Source organism: Phaethon lepturus, unplaced genomic scaffold, assembly GCF_000687285.1.
Source record: "Phaethon lepturus isolate BGI_N335 unplaced genomic scaffold, ASM68728v1 scaffold301, whole genome shotgun sequence".
In the NCBI taxonomy this organism is placed as follows: Eukaryota; Metazoa; Chordata; class Aves; order Phaethontiformes; family Phaethontidae; genus Phaethon; species Phaethon lepturus.
The window spans coordinates 75549-97596 of record NW_010516729.1 but is presented as its reverse complement, the minus strand read 5'-3'; the positions used below and the strand labels follow the sequence as shown (position 1 = coordinate 97596).

The 22048-nt window shown below is 41.8% G+C and overlaps 1 protein-coding gene across 1 annotated transcript in view; it reads left to right on the top strand.

The window, feature by feature from the left end:
* Positions 1-763: 763 nt before the first annotated feature.
* The window catches only part of BICD1 (bicaudal D homolog 1 (Drosophila)), a gene marked incomplete at its 5' end in the record, with an annotated part of 81697 nt that continues 60412 nt past the window's right edge, over positions 764-22048 (top strand). The window contains one exon of the mRNA XM_010296142.1: positions 764-976. Coding sequence (XP_010294444.1) covers positions 764-976 — 213 coding nt within the window. The remainder of the gene's footprint in view (positions 977-22048) is intronic.

Genomic DNA, 22048 nt, shown 5'->3' with positions numbered 1-22048 from the left:
GAGCTGTCCAAAATAATATCAGAAATTGTCACTGAGAAATACTGCCTTATTAAACTGATCACTCTAAACCAGTAACAAGAAGAGGATGAGAATCACTGAAAATTACCTATATATTAGAAAGTTCTTGAATACTTAAATATTCCTCCTTTTCAGCAGAAGCAGAAAATACTGGGTACAAATGAAATGAAGGGGCTGTGAAACTCCATGTTTGGCTTACCAGTGGTGTAGATGGCCACTGCTTGACACTCGGCTCATTTATCTTTCTTTCAAGTTATGGGAAGCTTTTTTCCATACCATGAAGCTGGCTCCTGTAATAAAAGAATATTGAAAATGGAAAGCAATTGAGAAAGATCTGTCAGCTACGTATGCTCTTTAAAACAAAACAAACCACCCATTTATTTTGCAGAACTAGAGAAGAAAGGAATTGATGAATTATCAGCTGGCCTTCTGCAGGAGAGTTAAATACTGTGGCACTAATTAATGGCCAGTTAGCAGAGCACCATCTTGATCTCAGTGGAGGTCGCCTGGATAGGGGCCATAAATCCATATTGCAAATGAGAACAGCTTCAAGATGCTTCATTTCAGCTAAATGAGATGGTGGCCCTCAGCTGCTAGGAAGCTGCTAAGGCAGTATTTATTAGGTCAGAGCTTGGGACTCTCAGATCTATGCCATTCCCGCTGGCTACGAAGCTGCTCGTTATCGCTGATAATTTTTCCAGGCCTTCAGTAGTTTTTAATAGTGTGCGCTGTTTTCCTCTTGCAGGCATTTGGACAGTCCTTCTCGATTCACCGCAAAGTGGCTGAAGATGGTGAAACACGTGAGGAGACTCTCCTCCAGGAGTCTGCATCAAAAGAAGCTTATTACCTCGGGAAGATTTTGGAGATGCAGAATGAGCTGAAGCAGAGCAGGGCGGTGGTCACCAATGTCCAGGCAGAGAATGAGAGACTCACTGCTATCATCCAAGACTTGAAAGAGGTAAATGGGGATGTGCAGGGAGCCAGGGGCTGAATTTTCTTGGCGTATCATGGATGACATGGCTCTGAGTCATGAAAATACTGCAAGAAATAAAAATGCTCCCCTACCTGTCTGTGATCATCCCAGAAGCCACCTGGCCTGAGAGGGCTGTGATTTGGAGAGGGAAAAATTGAACTTTTTGTTTGTAAACGACAACAAAAAAATCCCTTCAAATACAATAAAACCCAATTCGGGAAGCTATGATTTCCCAAGCACTCCTACTATTTTGCATTGTATTTTATAACACCTACATATAAGTGAATTTTACACATTTCCTGCACACTTCTGATATTTGTGCAACTCCTCTCTTTCTCAACATTCACACCATTTGTCAGGTATTCTGGATTGGCTGGGATTAGATAAAGCTTTCACCAGATTTCCACTCCTGTAGAGCAAAATTAAAATGCATAATCGTGTTTAGAAAATGGGCAACAGTAAGGAAGCCAAATGTAGTTATTGGCCGCGTGGGACACAATGCTTACTGATTAATTTCAATGGAGAAATCAGTAATATTTAATGATTTTACTTTTTTTGCTTGGTATCTGTAAGCTTAGACAGAAGGCTTTTTTACTTACTATTGCTTCCATATCCCAGTCAGTGGGGAACTGATCTGATTTTACTAATTTATTCTTTCCATATTGATCATTAGTTTGCACAATCCATGTAGCAAAGCTCAACACAAGACCAAACACGAGAAGAAGATGACGACTCTGTTTCCTTCAGCTTTATTAGCAAATTGGCTCTCGCTCATACACTCCCTAAGACGTGTGTGTCCAGCCACCATGGCCAGCACTAACTGTGGTGAAATGGAAGATAAGGGATACCAAGTGCCAAGTCCTTATCTACTGTCCTGGGTTCCTCATAGATTTGTGACCGTGTGCTCGTTTTGGGTGTAACTTTTGTGCCCGTAAGGAGTTGTGCCGTTATCGAAACCTTTTGCCTCTTTGGCTTGTCCCACTCCCGTGAGTCACTGTGCAACGCTGCTGCTCCGTTCGTTTCTCCCTGGTCTCCTGCCCTGGGCGTAGGTTGTTTTTGCAGTCTGGGTGTCTGAGAAAGTTGCACGTGGGTCTGTTGTTATCTTGACGGCCAGTTCACTGAGGTGCCTTCAATGCACACGCTTTTCTTTTATCCTTCTGCCATTTCTCCTAGCGCTTTCACACACACGTGCATCCACTCACGCCCTGTTCATAGCGGTCTTACTGCTTCTCTTACAAACCGCTACAGAGTCAGTTTTCCAAGCAGAGCACCTACGTGCAGGGGAAGGCAGCACTTGGAAGTGTCCTACATCTTCCCTGCTTTCCCCAGGAATGCTTGGACTTACGGGCTCTCCCCGCTGTCCAGCTGCTGGAAAAGATCTTTCTTAGGTGATGCTGCAAAAGGATTCTTTCATGTGAATTTAACAAATTAACAAAGATTATGGTGTTTTCTGTAGCTGAGTGCAACAGCATCCTCTAAACCTACAGAAAGACCTGGGACAGGGTCTCACTGGGACTGGGTCCTTCACTCCCACTGAACATTCTTATTCGAATGGTTGCACTGGACTTGTCCATAATGCAAGTCAAGTTTCAGTAAGAAGTAAATATATGCTATTTATTCATGAGATCCAAACAAAATATGTGATTGTAATTGCTGCATAATAATATTACATAAATACAATTACAATAAATATGTAATAAAATATGTAAGTTGTGGTGGTTAACAAAAAATAATAAAAAGAAAATCAAGTTTATATCTATTAATCCTAAAATCATATCCTAAAAGTTTCTCTGGTAGCAGGCAACCAGCTGCTGACACACCTACCTAACCATTTTGTTAAAGCTTGCAGGCGAGCAGAATCCTAATGACCCGGGATTCAGTCACAAATGAACAGCCAAGTTAGAGAAAATACACATTTGTCTTTGTACTTGATGCCTTCCTCTAGGGTCTCCTTGGGATTCCTTCAAATGCAAATCTCCCTTCCATTTTCTATCGTGATTATTGATCTGTAAGTTATTCAGGAGACAGTTTCAGTACCTGACCTCGCTAGAATATTGATTGTCCTCATTTCTTTGGAGATAATAGTAACCCCTAGTGTGAGATCAGCTGCAATTATTTCCTGTTCTAATGCTAAATAGAAACAAGCCTTAGTAGGTAATTAAAGAGCAAAAAAAGAATTTACTTGAATAAAAATAAGGCTGATAAACTGTTTGTTGTTGTTATTAAGATGATGTTGGACCCTGAGCATAAAGTCCTTGACTATGTTGAACTTTTATTTTGTGGAACTACTATCAATGTATTTAAACATAAATGGGATTACTGGAGTCAGTTCATTCCTAAGCTTACACCAGATGCTATTATGATTAATTATTTGAATATTATAGTAAGAGATAGAGGGTGATTGACACTTACCTTGGGATCTTAAGGATCTTGTCACACTGAATTACACTGGTATCTCACCTTGTGCTCAAAGGAGTCTCACCTTTGCACCCAGCCCCGTATACCTTGGTCCAAACATATAAATCCTAAGGCTGCGGTGTCCGAGTGCCTGCAGAAATGAGATGCCCTTCCACTGTAAGTGTTTATGAACTTTGTCTGCTTGCTTCTGGCTACTGCTGATAGGAAAAGGTAGAATTAGCTTAATGCAAATCTTGACAACCACTAAGGCAGAAAAACCCAATTTTTAAAATTAAATGTCTGGTACATTTTGGTCATTAAAAGCTGCCACAGGTAGATTGCTACAATAAGAAAGTAATTTGTCTCTTTAACCAGTATATTTGAAAATTTGAAAATTTAGTTAGAGAGCAAAAGGGAAGAAAAAAGGACAGCCTTTATGTGAGCAGCTGTATTGAGTGATGTAAAGATAGATTACGGATGCAAGTTACTTGGCTGCATCCTGTCTCTTCCCTTCTGTGCTTCACCCCTAAGAGAACATGCTTTATAGTTGTTTTTTGAACCTTACTAAGATATAAGCTAAACCAAAAAATAATTCCTCCTTTCACCTTCAGACTTAACATAAAAGGTTTGAAAAACTGCTTTGTGGTTCTGGAAATACCATTTTTGCATAGATGACAGAAATTTATGGTACTTTATCTGTGCACTCAGTCCCCTTATGATACTGAAGACTGCTAGGTTTTCAAAAAGTGGCCCCTGTTATCGGTACCACACCCCGAAATACCACAGTCAGTGCTCCTCCATTCTCTGGTCTGTCACGGGAGCTCCCTCCGAACAGGTTCCGCTTTCCGAATTTGCACAGAAATCCATAGCCATATGAATGTGTATGAGCATTTTGTGAACCACCAGAATACACTCGCATGAATGCTGATGGCTTTTAGGAATCTTGGGAATTCCGTAGCCCCAGAGTTTAAAAATTCATGCCTTTTTGCACATATCTGCCATATAGTCACAGCTGATGTCTGCAGGGCAGTTTGACCTGGATCCCTCTTGCTATAGAAGCAAATGTGTCAGGCTCAGGTCTCTGGAGATTATGCATCTCAGTCTAGGAAAGCAAAACAAACTGGTTTCAATGCTCACCACTAGAAAAAGACATCTTTTTGAGCCTCTGTTTCACACTGATGGTGAAGGATGAACCAGGAATCTCTGTACACAGGTGGCTTTCTAGATTAGTGTTAAAATTATCATAAGAGTAAAACAACAGCAGAATTATTTTTGATGTAATAACAATCCCTAAAGTTTTGGATAGGAATATTTTTAACTATCATCTAACTAAATAAAATACAGATTTTGGAAAGCAGACAGTCCTTTTTATTCTTTTCTCCCACCAGGACCTCAGACAGGGGATGCAGAACATTATTTGGAGAGTCTTAGCACTCCTGTAATCTGAACCAGAAAATACACCCATTTTAGAAGTGAGGCCAGAGAGATCACTTTTTAGCAGAGACCAGATTTTGTGTATGCTATGGATCACACAGTTTATGGTAGGTGACCTCTCTGTGTGGAGAGATCAGTATGGTTATTAGCTCATTTAACCCTTTCTAACTGCCTGATGTTATAATAAATATTAAAGAAAACTTTTTTAAAAAAATAGTCTTTTATAATTTTCTAATTATCAGGTGGGGTTTTTTTCCTATTTAAAAACACTGTGTTTACTTACAGCTGGGAGATGAGTGACTGGTTCTTCCATTTGTGCCATGGAAAAATTTTTCCTTACGGTAACCATAAGCACCTTATGGATGCATAAAGAAGATGAAATCGCTACTCTGAGAAGTTGATAACTGACATAGGTGGTTATGCAAGCAGAAATAATCCAGCTCAGAAGCTGGAGCAGAATGTTCTTGTGATGAGATCGTACTCCTTCATGAGGAGGCTGAACGCCGTGGAGCTGGGCATCTGACTCGGAAGAGGCGGCAACTGAGGGGAAAAAACCACGAAGCAAAGAGGGGAAGCAGGTGAAGCCCTAGAAAATGGAGATGAAAGGTGATACTATGGTTTGAGTTTTGACTAGGATTAGGAGTCATGCAAGGTGGGTAGATGAACCCTTTTGTGCCTGAAGAGGCTGGCAGGTATGGGTCAGCTCTTTCTTCCCAACAAGACTAGTGAAAAGAAAGAGGAATAACATAAGTCAGGAAGCAAAGGGTTAAAACTCATAGTCTGTGCTAAGAAATGCCACTGCAGCAGCTGCTAGGCTTGCAGAAAGAAACGGGCACCTGGGTACCTGCAATCCAGGAGGTGACAGATGAACAGGGAGGTTTATGTGATGGCGAAGTTAATGGGCCGTGGCATCAGCACACACCTGGGCTTCCGGAGGGCACCAGCAGGGATGAGGGCAGTGGCAAACTGGGTGGGGAGAAAAATATAAATTGGTGAGGCATTATGTGCTGAAACCAGGTGAAAGAAAATCTAGGATGAAGTTGTGCAGCCCCGCTGCCCTTGAAATCAATAGCTAGACTTGTATTCACTTCAGCAGTATAAAGGTCTTGTACTTCATGCTAATCTGGAAGCTTGGACTCTTTTTGAGGGGAACCTATGTACGGTGCAAAGCGTGAGGACTCGGCTGGGTAAGTAATTGTAAGTTTTACTGCTAGCTCTGGCCATTTCAGAAATGTAGCCTCATGCTAAGTGGCCATGCCTGCATTCTGAAAATACATGAAAGATGGAAAAAATTTACAGGCATTGGGTTCAAGTTGATGTTTATCTAAAAAAAATACTAAGAACTGGTATTTTTGCACTAAATATGCCTTCAAAAATTTCCTAACTGACTATTTCCTATTCAGAAATCATACTTTTTTAGTATGAAGACTTATGTTTTTCTCTTATTTCAGTCAATTCAGAATAAAATCTAAAATCTATAAACACTCATCTAGCTAATACCCACACCAATTTCAGGTTCTTGTTTTGTTGCTGTAGGGTTAGACTATAACAGGATTTGGGTACACAGTGCTTCCTGTTTAATGTAGGATGTAGTTAGGTCCAAACCTGAGATCCTTAACACATTCAATTGTCATCTACTTCTGGCGGCTCCTACGGTCCTTAGGTGCCTAAGTTTCCCCCTGCAAAATCTTCTGCCCATCTAACTAACGGTCTGCTTCCAGACACGTCCAGGAGCATCTCTGGCTTTGACTGAGTTACTACTACAGTTACTACTACTACTACTACAACAGTTACTACACTGTTGCTGGATATCAAGCACTGCTGTAGGTGCTACCGGGATCCTCCAAGGACATGTTTCCCTAGGTGACCTCATCACTTACTGATGTCCTTCCACTCTCTGGTTCTGTGACTGTGGCAAGATTTGGGGCTCAAATTTCTTCTGGCCTGAGGGATTACGCATCCACTTCCTGAGGGATTATGAATCCACTTCTCCCTCTGAAGAAAGTGCCCCTGCCGTCTGTTGGCTTATCGTTCCTTCAGATGAAGCTGTACCCTTTTGGGGGATAGTTAGTGTTTTGTGGGTCAGGGAGAGTGAGATCAAGCAAGCTCAGAAGAATGACTGTAGCCTAAAGGCTGAGCCACTCAGCTGGGAATAGGGAACTAGTTCTAGTCCGTATTTCAATTAATGTTTAGTAAGGAATACTTAAATATTAATTGGGGCAGAGACCAGGACCCCAGTCTCTCCTCTGTGAGATGATAGCCCTTAGCAAAGGCTGTCTCCGTCTCTCAGAGTGTGGTCTTTGGCCCAGATCTCCCATGTCCATGGCTAGTGGTTTAACTACTGAGCTCTTGGAGGGAGGTAGCTCCAGGTTACCAAGTGAGGTAACTTTCTCCAACTCTGTGTTGAAAAAAGATGGAAAAGACGAGTCCAGGAGAGGAATCACTGCTATGAACCATGTACGTGTGGGAAGTACTTTCTGGCAGCCTGGCCATAGTGACAGAACTCTCTTAGAGTGCACTCTCTTCAATGTTATTAGCTTGCTCCCCCTCTTAGTTGTCTAACTTTCTTCGTGCACAGAATAGGTAACTTGTTGAGTGTGCTTTGACAATTATTCTGGACAGTGAAGTGCTTTAAGTGACTGCAGCGTTGACTGTGACAATGCATATACCATCCTTCCGTGATCTCACCTGCTCCCTCATGGTGGCACCCTGTGCTTCCCACTGGCTGCATCAATGGACTTATCCTACTCAATCTACTGAAGAATAGAAGTTTCTTTTGGCATTTGCACTGATTGAATAAGCCTGCATTATAGATAGATTTATCTTCTTACTAACATTATGCTGGTGCTTGCAGCACTGGCTTCATTTCCAGAGGGAGAATGGGTAAGGAAATATGGTGACGTATTCAGTGTGGCCATTGCTAATGGTGTCTTCATCTTCACATACCTTCATGCAAACACTGCTTTTTGAAAAGAAGCTGTAGGAATGTGATGCCAGGTCAGCTCATGGAGATGACCGTCAGGGTCAGAGCTGCCTGAGAAACAAAGTGCACCCGAGGAGTGATAGAGAGATGGCAGAACTGCTTCTCCTGTCGGGAGAGCACTCTCATCACAATTTAGGGTAGTATTAGCATACTCACTCTAATTGACTACATTTACATTCCTTTGTTTTGGAAGTTCCCTTCAACTGGCTAGAACCGGCTCTAAATTATGCTTAGAAAATAAATTTGTTACTCTGCCCTCTGGGAGGTGTTTTTCTTTTCTCTCTCTGGTTTTTAGAAAAGCCTGCTAAAGGGACGTTTTCCAGCTTGCTGGTGCCTAGCCACCGTCATAAATTTTTCTCCCTCCTTTGCTGACAGTGCTAACGGGTGGGGTTTCTGTGTCTTGAGAGGCTGAAAAGTTTGGTAAAATTGTGTTGTTTCCTTCTGCTTTCAGGAAAAGTTTTCAGATTGCCCTTAATCCTACTTATCATATAATAGCATAACGTTCTGTAACATGGGAAATTTCGTTAGATGTTGCTGACCTGCTTCAAATCAAACTCCAGTGTAAACTTGTGTCTTACCTGAACCTCTTTAAAAACATGTTAGCAGTTTCTGTAAGCAGTCGGGTGTTAATGCTTTTCCTGTGAAGGCACTTGTCTATGCTCTAGCTAGTCTGGAGAGAGCTGCAGGATCTCCTGGGGCTTTTGGCTGAGCAGGGTGGAGAGGGATCCTGTCCTTGATCCTAATTCCTGTCCTCTTGACACTCTCTGGAAAATCAACAGTGCATGTTTGTGAACGAAGGCCACCAGTGGGCCTCTGATGGACTGACTGCCAGTGGTGGCCTTCAGTATCAGTATCACTGCAGGCCATGCCTTTAACCCGTGTTTTGTTCATGTTTCTCTTCGTACTGTGTTCATATCAGTCTCACTATTTTTTGGACAAGTGCCTACATCTGCTCACTTCAGACTGATGTGGACCACGGTGTAATCCCTGTAAAAGAGGACCACTGAAGAGTTTCTCCTCACAGGCAGTGAAGGTAGGGTGCAGATGGGTTTCATGACTTGTTGTCACCGCTGGCTGCAATGGGAAAAAATAGCAGCAGACCACACCGAAGTGTAAAGCCTGGCTTTGCAGCATGAGGCAGTCTGTAAGGTACAAAACTTTGGAGGCTGTTATCAATGGGTATTTGCTGACAAAACCTCTCTACTAATTTTCACGTAGTTTTTACAGTGGTTTTGTGAGGGCGTTATTTTGTAGAGTTAGATGCTGATGCTTGTTAAATGATTTTCTCTGTCCCGTGCATTTACTTTCCCTGTTCACAGACCTTTACGTCTGAAAAGAAACAAAATGGCTTTCTTTATGTCTTGGAGAAAGAAAAATAAAGCAAGCTGTGAGTCGTAATCCCACAAAATCTCTCCTCATCCTGTGAAAGGGATAGATATACTAGTACTCTGATATCGTCTGTCAAAGAGCTCCGAGTATAGGCAGCAAGACCTGTCCTGTGTAGACTGCTTCTGAGTGCCCTTATTAACGGATAAAAGTTTAATTGTAAACCTGCCATTCAACTTCATCTACTACTTAGTTACCACCAAGCACTTTCTGTGGTTCTTGTTTCACACATTAGTCGACAAACCACTGCAGGTGAAACCAAAGGTGGCCGTGGTAAGAGTCACCCTTTTATTTCCTGAAACATGGTTTATAATTCTAAATTGCTATAATCCTGCAATTGCTCATAAAATCATTGTGTTTCCAGGCTCATACTCCTCATAAGCACCACCTGTAATAGAATAGGAAGGTCAACAGTGCAGGATAAATACATTTTGTTGTGGCACTGTTTTTTCAGGGTAATCTTCAGCTCCTTGTTCTGCTGTTCTCACCCTTCAATATACCTGCAAGCTACTAAAATCAGCTTTGGTTGCGTTTCCTGTTAATGAGCCTGGAACAATGACTTAGGATGCGAACTTGTGATCCAACACATGCATGACACCGTTTTCTTTGGCAAGGTTCAGGCATTTAGCTCTGCTGTGAATAACAAAGTCAAACAATGGACAGTAAGGGGGTCAAAAAAAGGCCAGGCAGGATAATGGGGCATGACCAAGGGACTGTTGCATAAATACAGAGTGCCTTATTATAAATACACAAATTCCCAGCTCCTTCTATTCAGAAAGGGTCCTTTGCAGGGCCTCAAATAGAAAATGAAAGAGGGTGTACTTTCAGCTGTAGTCCGTAATCTCGAGGCAGTAATTAATCAAATCAGAATCTGGCAGTGCTCGTTCTTACATAAGATCTGTGAAATAATGACCCCTTATTTGTGCCGAGGTGGCACTTCAAAGCCCTTTACGAGCCACCCCCCCCGTACAAGATATTCTGTGAGAACGTGCTGAGAGGACAGCTTCTGGAGGCCGGAGGGATACCTGGGTTTAAAGAAGAGCACGACAAATTTCATGGAGGACAGGGCCATCAGCGCTGCTTATACCTGGAGATCCAGATGCAGCACCAGCTTGGAAAGAGTATCAAGCCTCTGGTGCAGGGGACCAGGAGGGAGTGGCAGGGAAAGCATCATCATATAACATCTCTGTTTTTCAGGTATCACACACCTGTGAGTGGCTGCTTGGACGTTGAACTAGCAGCTCTCTGAACTTGGGAAAATGTTAGTTTTGTGCGGCCTCTACTTCTTTAAAAATGCATGACCTTGCTGGTTTGGTTTTGTTTCTAGATGAGGAAGTCCTCATAAGAACTACTTGTGCTGACTCACTCTTTTCAGTATTAATTTGCTGGTTAAGAATAACTTGGGCTTTTGTCTCCTCAAGTGGTGTGGAGTAAGACGTTTTTTGGCAGTGCTGGGATTAGCTGCGTTGCCAAATTTTAAAGAATCCTTGCAACGTGATCTGGACTCCCAGGAGCAAGAGCCCAGGAGCTGTGCTGGCTTGTACCTTGTGACTTCCTTCATTTGCCTGGGACTAAGCAGGAAGGGAAGAGTACGCTGGGTGCCAGACTTTCTGAAGCTCAAATCCAAAAGCTTAAGCACTCTTCCGGATAAAGTAAAGACATAACAAGGAGAAATTTTTGCTGAAAGTCCTCACTGCCCGAGTGCATAAGCAAATAGAGCATTAGTTTCAGTGACATGTGCCACTCATAGAGAGTATTAAACAAAGAATGAAAGTAAGTTTGTTGTACCTGAACCAATTAATTCCCAGTATTTTTTTTTTTAATAACCTGAGCAGTTCCCAGTTCAAAAAAGAAAGAAAAAAAAGAGTTAAAGCTTCTCTGAGAGACTGATGCTGTTCTTCCCAGTCATCCAGTGTTAGAATGTGCCTGGTTGAATGTTTTATGCCTTCAGGACTCCTTGGGGTTACACAACAGTAATCTTGGTGTCAGTTGTCAGTACACAAGTGGTGCAGTCATATTTCTCTTCTCCTGGGATTCCCCATGTGCATTTTACCTCTGCCTAACTCTGCCTTCTGTTGTTGACTTCCTCCTGTTCCCTGCGTAGGGATGCATCACAGCCTGTTTTCCTAACCTTCTTCCTCCTAAACTTTTGACACTGCTCATGATTAAGCAGTGCAGAACTGATGGCACTGAAGGGTCATTGATTCAGAGATAAGACCCACCAAACAAAACTGAAAAATCTAATGATCTCTTCTGGTGCTGTGATTACTATGTAGACCTTGAGAGCAACTCATGCTGATCACATGTGGACAATAATTACCAGCCAAGGTGCTTGAGCTTACACGTCTACTCTTACTTGTTCAAAAATCACAGTGTATTTTTTCTTGTCCTTTAATCAATACTGATTTATTAGTAAGGGTTTCTCCTGGGATTTACTAGCTAATTTGGGGAAATAGGATTTACCTTTTCCTAGGGAAATATCTTCGATACCAGGGCACAGAGCATTGCTGGTGACCTGACCCCAGAAGTGGATGATTTGTTAGGTTGGATCAGAGTTAAACTGAGCATGACTTGACCCAATGCATGCCTTTGGATAGTTAGCAACCAGTAAAAATTTCCTTGGCAAAAAAGCCCACCAAACAAATAAAAAGAAACAAGCTACATGGAAGCAAAACCTATGGAAGCAAAACCTATGAAAGCCTGAAAAATATGAGAAAAGAGAATGTCTTTGGGGTTTATATTTGTGTGCGCTCTCTGATGCCATCCTCTCATTGGGCTTCTTTCAGCCTACACCTTACAAACTGAATTCTTCTCTGTGTGGCAATATGATGCCATTCTTAAGAATGGTCCTCTGTGGAGTAAGCTCTCACGTTCAATTCCCACCTTCTGCCTCAAAACCCCAAACTCATTACCAGTTTGGCACTGGTATGAAATCATTAGTAAGTTCTTGGCTCCCATCATTTGTGCTAATTGTGCTTTCTGCAACAAAACTCTGTTCTCAAAGGGGAAAAATATCGGAGGGAGATGACAGGAGGGTGAACAACAAGAAACTCAAATATGCCACCTCTTTTTCTCCCTTTGCCCTTATTACAATATATGAGACAAGCTGGTTATTTTTAGTTATTCTCAACAGTCGGTGCCAGTCAGCATCCAGGAGGAGGGCAGCGAGTCAGGCAGAGGTCAGACAGTGTTATCACCCTTTCATTGTGATGGTCAAATCCACTTTTAAGCTTCAGGATTGAGAGAAATGCACTTTTGCTGGCAAATGTTTTAGATGTGTACGTGCAGATGCTCATACATAATCCGAGCTTGTCTGTTCCTGTGACATTATTGTTCCAAAAAATACCCATCAAATAGGTAGAACTAGATATGAATGCAATTTTTGTCTTCACTGCTCATTCATTCTGCCTGTTGTAGCCTTTCATCTCCTTCTGAAGCACAGCACGTTGGCTCTTTCGGCCACATGTGCCTTGAAGGCATCATCATAGGTACGTGATTTTCACTTCAGTGAACCGGTCAGGATGTCTGTTCTGATACTGGCTGTGAACTGTATGTGAAGGATCGCTGTGGCATTACAGTGTCAGCTGCAGAGTGAGGTGGGTTAAAAATGGGCCATTTCCCATCAGTCCTGCATACCTAGTCATGAAAAATGGAATGCAAAGGCTATACTGTTTGCAAGTTTCGGCTAACGATACAGGGTAGTTTACTTTTGCTGATGATATTCCCTCCTGTCTCGTTTTCCCATTGGAAGCAGCAACACAACAGTAGTGAGAAGATACCAGTTTCTGGTTCTGTGCTTAGTAGCTGTACATGATTAAAATGGCAAAGGCAAAATTCTGGCCATCGTGGAGAAAGAAAAGTGATTCCGAAACAGTTTCTCTCGAGTGGTGTTTCACACGCAATGACTATCTGCCCCTCGCAGCTGAGGCACGCAGAGAGCTGAAGACAAGTAAGAAAAGCAGGGAACAGAAAGTGAAAAACCTAAAGAATAGGTATAGACAGGGGTTGGTTGTCAAATAATTGGGAATATATTGAAGAGAGTCAGCAACAAGGTTCCCTGAACAGATTCTGCCTCGATTTGCTCCAAAAATCTGAGAGCAAAAGGATGGCCTTCGTTTGTTGTTCAAGACTTCAAACACAATCAGGGAGAAGGACTGAATCTGCAGACCGCTTTGCAAGATGTCAGAAACCAAGACGTCTAGGCGTGTTACAAAGCAGAAGCATAGAAGGTGTCCGAGACAGCCTATGCATAGGTTTATTCGTGATCCTTCCGACACGTTCATCGGCACTTCGTAGGACTGGTGCTCACCTTGTTTTGGCAGCAATTTGCATAAGCGTTTTGCTGTTCGGTGAGTTGTTAAGGAGGTAAGAAATAGCAATAGATGTAGATTTCTGTGATTAGTGTGTTTTTCATGTTCCTTTTATTGCAGGTCTGTGAGACATCATCAGAATTTTTTTTTGTTTTGGAGGCTAGGAAGTACAGCTGGTGTTTTATACAGTTTGGTTTGCCCATGCTCTATAAATGCCAGTGATGATTTGAAGTCAGTCCCTTGATAGCTTTCCTGTATTAGATTTTAGTTTTATGTTTGTATCCATTGCAAATGCTTTTAAAAAAACAGTTATGAATTTTCCATTACCACTTTTTCTTGCCCTGTAAAAGTTATGAATGACTGTTCCTCCTAACCTGACTACATAATTTCTTCTCACCAAATTTGTTATGAGACGGAAGAGTTATACACCAGAGCCATAACTCTGTTTTAAAATAAATCACTTCATAGGCTATAAATTGAAATTGAACCTTAAATTACTAATAGAGTTTAAAAGTACTGCTATATTGTTAGTCCACTTGAAATTGTATTAACATCTTCAAGGGAAAGCAGTAACGACAGTGCGTGTTCTGAAGTTTACGAAGTGAAAAAGTTTTAGAGCTTTGGGAAGGGAAAAAAACCTGTGTGGGTCTGGAAACCGAAAAGAAGAAACGTACAACCCTTGCTGGTGTTTCTGTTTAAGAAATCCCCCTCCTTTTACTGTGTTACCAACAGTAATAAACTACGGTCAGCTCTAGCACAGGGCAGCTACACCGCCTGCCTCCTGACGAATTCTGCTGAATTCAGGCTGTGAATTGCCGGGGTGAGCGAAGGACCGGTTTGCAGGAATTCGGTGGACACTGTCACCTCGCTTCTCACTGCAGCAGTCGGAAAGGCAAGGCGGACCAACTACCAGCTCAGCTTCAGCAACTTCTATGTAGATTAATCATTCTTTTATACCCTTTTCCTTCTGGGAACCACGTTTCCTTTTCAGACCCGGTAAGTGCGTGCTAGAAACTGAAACTCTGAAGTTCCCCTGACACAGTCTGCATTTTTGTTATTAGCTGAACTCAGAAATAGCAGAGATATTGATTCTTTGCATGGTCAGAATAACCAGTGTTACACTTTGTGCCTTGAGGCAGAAAGAGCCGTGGTCATCTATTTACAGGCACGATAGTTCGCAAAAATCTTGTTCTTTGCCTAAAACTGGAAAGCTTCTTGCTTCCAAAGGTAGCAAATTTATTGGAGATAGTTTTCAGCTCTCTTGTCATTTCATCAGTAACAATCATGGTGATAACTTAGAGTGGATTGGAGAGGTAATCTTTCAAGAACCAAACCACCAAGAACCAAATGCAAAGACGGGATTATCATTGTGTTTTTGATATCGTATTGCACTGACCTTTTCCCCTGGGGTTGTAAACACGCCCAGGACATTAAGAACAAAATAGGCTGGTTTCTTCTTTATTACATGGCGCTACTTAAAGAAATTTAGCCATGACTATTTCTTTCCTGTCCACCACTGCAGCAAAATTCTGGTATGAGCTACACCGCCTTGCAATGTTTGAAATAGCAAAGCTTGTCTTATTACTGAAACCTAAAGCCACAGTCAGATTCTGTTACATGTATTTAAGCATTTTTCTTTAACAGGGTTTTTTTATGCTGCGCTTTACAAGGAAACTCCCCCTCTTAGTTGTGACTGGAAGTAGTGGAGGCAACTCTGAGCTTCATTCCCACCTGAAGTCTGGAAGGTCAAGTTATTTTTAAAGCTAGTGCTGCAGCTGAAAAACAGTTCAGGCCCTATAATGGTGTGGTAAAATGGGTTGCAAAAACAACAGTAAAGTAAAGTAAACACATGTCACTTCCTCCACTGAAGCACATAACTCAGGGGCTGTTGGGGTGCGGAGCCATGTGCCTTCTCCTCTGGCTTTCTGCTTTCCAGCTCCCATCTGTAATCCATTAGAAACTTTGATTATTTCAGCATGATTGGCGTTAACTTCTAAACATGATTTATTGCTGCCTCCTCTTGTGAATAAACAGACAGAACCTGTGTTTTCAGCTGTGCTGTTCTCCAGTTAGATTCAGATTTTTTTTCTTGCTGTAATTTCCACTTTATAGCGTGGGGGTTTATTGCACAGCCTTGATAGCCTATTATTGCTCAACCAAGGGTGGGGAGAAATAATTTGGTCTGAGAGAGATTGCATATGAAGTAGACATTTTGCTTTCAGTTTTGGGAACAACATTCCTTTATTCCTGCTCTTTAGAAGATAAATTTTTAAATTTATTTAGTATTTTCCTACAGTTTTCATTTCTTTTAGAAAATAACAACAAACACTGGAGCAGTGCTTTGGCCCTTCAGTAAAGTGCACCTGTAATATGAAGTGTCTCTCTCCCACCTTTTCCCCCCGTGCTGCAGCTTCCACTGGTGCATGTGGTGGTACCCTGTCCTCGCTGACAGGACCACCGGCTGAACAGCGAGTCCACGCGGTACCAGTAACTTGCATTTTCACATATCTTGAAGTGAATAGCTGCACTGAAAAATAAAAACGTCGTTTATTTAAAGAACTTCTGGTACCTTATGCAGAATAGGTAAAAAGACAAATTCTTTTAACAGCAGAGATAGTTTACCCGAGGTGAACATTTTTCTATATTTATGTACTTCATTTTTTTCACAAAGACGCCTCAGACTCCCTTTAAAAGAAATTACGTATCCCATATTGTTGCGGCACACTCCGAACCACGTGCTACCCCTTCTCTGGCTGGATTTCAGATGTAGTTGTTTACGGTTTGTGGGAGGTTTAAGAGAGCTGATGGAGATGTGCCTGGGTGCGTGCTGAGCTCCCTTTTGCAGGGCTGGGCTTTCGGAGGGCACCGACTGCAGTCAGCGTGGTCCTGGCGGAGGTCTCCCGTGCTGCCGGGTAGCTGGATGGCAGCTAGCGATAGTTCTCGGGCTTTATTCGAAGGGGATATTTCTCCCAGAGGAGATGGATGGATTTCCCGTGGCTCCAGCACGGCTTTTCTGGGAGCGGATAAGCAGGACAGCGGTCGAGTTATGAGGGGACATGGATATGAAAGAACAACCAAAGCACTAATAGAGCATCTTCCCTGGTGAAGATAATGGACATCAAGGGGTTGTATCTGGGCCTTGCACAAGTGTGCTTGTCTCTGGGTGGGTGGGTTGGTAGGCTTTTGGTTGTTTGCCAAGATCACTGCTGTATAAGAGAAGTAGGATTGGTGTTTGTGTCTTATGAAGAGCTAATAAGGAAAAAAAAAAAGTTCAGAGCTGATACCACCAAGGTTTTTTTCCGCCAGGAAATGGGTCTTACAGATCTCACTTCTGTTATTTCTGAGTAACAGCAGAACTGCAGTTATGTCTTCTCTTGTGTACTCAAACATCTTTTCCATGCATCACCTCCCAGGAGGACTGTATTCCTTTTATTCCTTTCTTACCTGTGCATTATCGACTGTTAGTATATTTTGTAGGCTTACACTTTTAATAATTTTGTGCCTTACTCAGGCCAGACACATGCATTTCGACTATCCTCAGTGTGAAAACAGCCTGAAGGCAAACTCAGGCATGTATTGCATCTTAACTAAGTTAAGAATTCTCTTACAAGATTCAGGGAATGCAGTGGTTATCCAGCACTGTGCCATCATAGAAGAGTCACCATCCTACAGCTTTCTGCACTTGCCCTGATTCAAAGACATTAAACTTCATAGTTACTGTGAAAAAATGAATGCAAGATTTGCATTGGAATAAAGTTCTGCAACACAGAGAACATTTCCAACCTTCTTACACTGCAAGACTTACACCGGGAGACTTTTTTTCTGTAAGGTACAGACAGAAGCTGGCTGTAGAAGCTGGCTACAAGAAGCATCTTACTTGGTGCCAGATCAGACTTTAGAAGCTCTGTTCCAGTCTGTGGCCTAATTTGACTTGCTCTTTCCAGTTGCTTATGTGAGGGACAAATTTCTGAGACCTTAAGCGCTGTGCTTTTTTTTTTTTTTCTTTCCGGGTTTTTTTTCCGGAACTGGTCTCATGTAGGTGTCAAGAGGCATCAAAGACCTGTTTGTCTGCGTAGCGCGTAAGTTAATCCCTAATGCACCACTGTTGACCTCAGCTGAACTATACCTAGTATATATTTGCCTCATTGTTCACAAATTGCTATGAAAAATTGCTAAAAGTTGCTGTTTAACCATTTACATACTGGCATGCTAAGTCAAAGGAAGAAAACCCGGACAAACACAGGCGCCGCACTGCTCTCTCCCATCCAGTACAACTGAGCTAATTTTCTTGGCTTCAGTGTGCGACGCTGCACTTAACTCATTTGTGAGCTCTAGCTGTTAATGGAAATAGTGATAAACCAAATCCTTTTTCTGAAAAGGCAAGGAAGTACTCCAGTAACTCCTGTAATTACGACCTTTCTCCTTTGCTTTGGAACATGTGACAGGATGGGATAAATAAGCAGGAAGAAAGAAGCTTTGTTTCTCTCTATGACCAAAGTATTTTTTTCCCCTGTGCATTTCATACAACTGTATAAACTCAGTGAGTATTTATAAGACTGTATAAATTCAATTTTGAATAAATTCACAAGTGCCCCAAACCAACCATGGTTTGCCTTCTGTGGGCAAGGGATTGACTCCCTATAAATGCTGTCATGCCTGTTTTGGCTGGGCACACTAATCATGCTCTAAACCTGTCTTTTTTATGGTCAAGATAAAGGTGTATGTGCAGTTCAAGATAATCTTATCAAAAAAACCCTGCCTACAAAGAAACAAAATAACCCGAGGCAGTTACCAGCAGACTGCACGTAGTTCATGTACATTCTGAATAAACGTTCTCTATCAAATAAGTGATCTTTAAGAACGAAAGCCCACAAATTAGCACAAATGGGGTATCTCTATGTGATTTCCTTTTAGAGCTAACAGTGTAATGCTGATGTCTAGACAGTCCATAATCTTCTATTCTAAGGGAAAAAAAAGGAAGTTTTCTGCCTCATCCTCAGAACATTGTATTTCATAGGTGAGTCATTTTCGAATGTTATAGAAATTGTAAAGATCATCTGGATAAGCGAGGACTAGCGATTGCGGTTGCTACCGCAGCGGTGCTGCCATCTGTTCAGCTCTGCCTACTTGGTGAGATAATTTAGCCAGTCTGTTCTTATAGCGCACATTAATCTTATTCATATGAGAGATAAAATACTATGGAAATAAATTCTGTTAGCAATAAGATGATTTTTCCTTAAAACCAAGACATGCTTTACAAATTTCTCCTCTTTATATGAATGCATATGTTGTTTTACCTGGTAATCAAATTTTTGCGCTGTGTTTTAACTGTGCTCTAAGTTCTTAAGATGTATAAGTTGTACAAATTTCCTAGAATTAGATGAGTTTTTTCCCCTAATGGGGAAGTTGAGGCACAGAGGCAGAGATCTCCATTTTTAATAACTGGCTGCCCTCTTGTATTTGTTGGTTCCTCTGACACTTGATGATCTTTGTGAGATGATGGAAGAAGTTTGAGTTGCATCTTAAAGCTCAGAAATTCCTGGGATTCTCATATCCACAATGCTAATGTACAATCCACAATGAAATATACTGTTTCCCCTACCCAAGGTTCAAATATTGTAATTTTTTTTCCAGTGCTCTTAATACTCAAGAGCTTTTGACAGTGCTAGTATGAATTTATGGGGTTCTTCTTTGTATACTGCAAAAGAAGACCCAGGCTCTGTCATGTAGCAGGTGTCTTTCATATCTATTTTGTGTGCTTAAACACAGAAAATACTAGCAACATTCTTCTTTTTCCCTGATGAAGTATTTAAAGAACCTACCATCCTTTTCGGTTTGTTGTTAAATTGAAGGGTATTACAACCGGTTTTCTCTTTAAAGAAAAGTTTTTTCACTTTCAGAAATCTCTTTTCTGCATCAACTTTTCTCTCCCGTTTCCCAGTAACTCTCAAAGCTGTGTACTGGTGCTGACTCCAAGTTTCTAATTGAGATTCTAAGCAGGAAAAATTGCATCATTGGCTTTTGTTCTCCTGTGAAAGCCCCTATTAATGGAGACTGCCTTATATAAAGCAGCCCCCTTTCACCTTTGAAAACAAAGATGAGTTCCTGTCTGAAACAAGTACCGTGGCATTTCAGTGTTTTCAAAGAGCCGCACTGAGGTTCATCCGGAGCCTTGACTGTCCTCCTTATCGGCTCAATGCGCAATCAGCACCAGCGACGGTGCGATGAAATACATGGTACCATCAGGAGGAGCTCCATCTCCCAGCTGTGTCCCGGGGCCGGGAGGAGCGGGAGCCTTCGGTCTTTGCCCAGAGCCTGGCAGAGGGACGGTACTTGACCTCAAGGCCACTGTAAGAAAATAGCCGTGCCACGGGCTGGTGGATGCTTTGCGATCTGCTGCTGTCGCACCTACCCCTTCCAGTCCCATGCTTGTCAGAAACGTGGGATCCTATTCAAAGCTCAACAAACTGACAGTGTTTTAAAGTTTCCTATCCAAATTCTTCCCCTGATTACCCTGGATTTGAATCAGACTTAGGATTTCTGTAGAAGGGAAAGGGGCTGATGCTTTGGGCATGTGGCATGGGCTATCTCTTACCGCAGCCTCTTACGCTAAAGTAAAATGTGTGAAGGTAATTCTGTCATAGGAAAAAAGTAAGATCCAGGTGTGATTAGTCAAGCTTTGACTAGCCTTGACTACTACCCTTAATTTCAAGCAAATGTTCAGGGCCTTGTCAAACATAAAAGAAAGAAAAGATGTACTTTTTTCCAAGTATTAGCTGATAAGTGTTAAAATCCTCATGCTAACATGTTACATTGGTAACATCTGATGAAGCTGAATTCAGCCATGTAACATGCAAGGATATTATGATTTACTGTCTCCATTGTATTCTTTTAATATGGTCTAATTACTTCACACTAGCTAATATATGATAAAATATGCATTTTCATCTAGGGGGGTCTGGACTGTGGAGACAAAAATTCATGTCCACGGTGTTCCCCAGCCTCTTCTTCTCTCAAGCTGAGAGTCAAGAATATCACAACTATTTTACTGACAGTTGGGTTTGCTTTTTCAAAATGATGTTTTAATTTGGTTTGGTTTTTCTTAAGTAAGTTTTTCCCATGACTATAAGAGTATAATCTTAAAATGAAGGGGGAACTTGGAAGAAAACTTTGATTAAAAAAAAAAAAAAAAGACTTTGATAGCCAGAAGGTATCCTCAGGGTCATAAAGCTTCAGGGGAATACAGCATTAGAGAGACCAGCCTGCCCTGCCCCTCTGTCCACGAGACAGATAGCGCAGCGGCATAGGTTGCTGTTGCTGGTTTCTGTCTTTGGGGTATGATACTTTCTTGTCTTTCAGAAAAGAAATAAAGAAACAGCTTAAAACATTTGTCATCACCGGGGTACTAACGCACTACTTTGATGAAGTTTGGCAAATGAGCAGCCTTGCAAAATTAACAATTTTTTTTCGTGCTACTTTGAATTTAGCTATTATACATCACATTTGTATCTATCTCTTCCATTAACCCCCGTTTAACTCCTATGACAGATATTTGAGAGAAATTAGTATCTGTTGCAAGTTCAGCACACTCACGCCTCTTGTTGAAGAAAAGGGGAGTAAGAAGTAAGGATTGGAGGGGCAGAAGAAAGAAACATTTTGGCAGTCTTCAGCGGGGAGAAAAAGGACCGCAAATGGTAGGGGAGAGGAAAAAATGAATTGTTGGTGTTATAGGCAGGGTGGGATGTTTTTATTGCTGGGTATAGAACAAGTTGGGGCAGGAGAAGCTTTCAATACAGTGTTTACGTTTGAGGAAAATGGGTGGAAAAGGTTCCCTGAGCTTTCTCTGGGTCACCCAAACACTTCTTCAAAGGAATGAGAAGCAAGAAAATGAAAGCCTATTTGGAACAGGAATGTTTAGTTTTGCTTTAAATCTGTCTCCTCTGTCAGGAAACTAGCATGCCTTAAACCATGTCTTAAGTACATAGTTTAGTGAGTAAAGCAGGTTCTAAATAAAACACCAGCTCAGTCAGGGTCAAACAGCAGCCTGTAAGAACAGTGCTAAAGCAGCTGCAGTCCCTTAATGAGACGGGCTGGGGAAAATCGTTAGGCTTTTTGCTACATTTATTTATAAGAGCAAGCAAAAAAAAAAAAAAAACAGAAGCCCCGTTAGAAGAAGCAGTTGTGATACCATAGTATACTAGGCTAAAACCAAAGAGTACATCTGAATTCTGCCTAGATGCTCCTGAAACTCAACTAATGCAATCTCTGAGGGGCTCAGGAGTGTGGGGGAAAAATATTTAGGATTCAGAGGCTGATGTCTGGTTCATCCTTTTGTTGCTACGTGAGAGCTGTCTCCAGAAGTTTCCCATTTAGTGATGATAGCTGGAAAGGTCCACAGGGAAGGCGATGGTTCCCACTTTCTCCGGACCAAGGCCAGAAATGGATTCTTAACTTTAACTTGAGGCTTTGAATTGCATCTAGAAAGGAATCCATACTTTATGGAAAGCCAGGGATTTTGACTTCGTACCTCTCACACAGTTAACATCT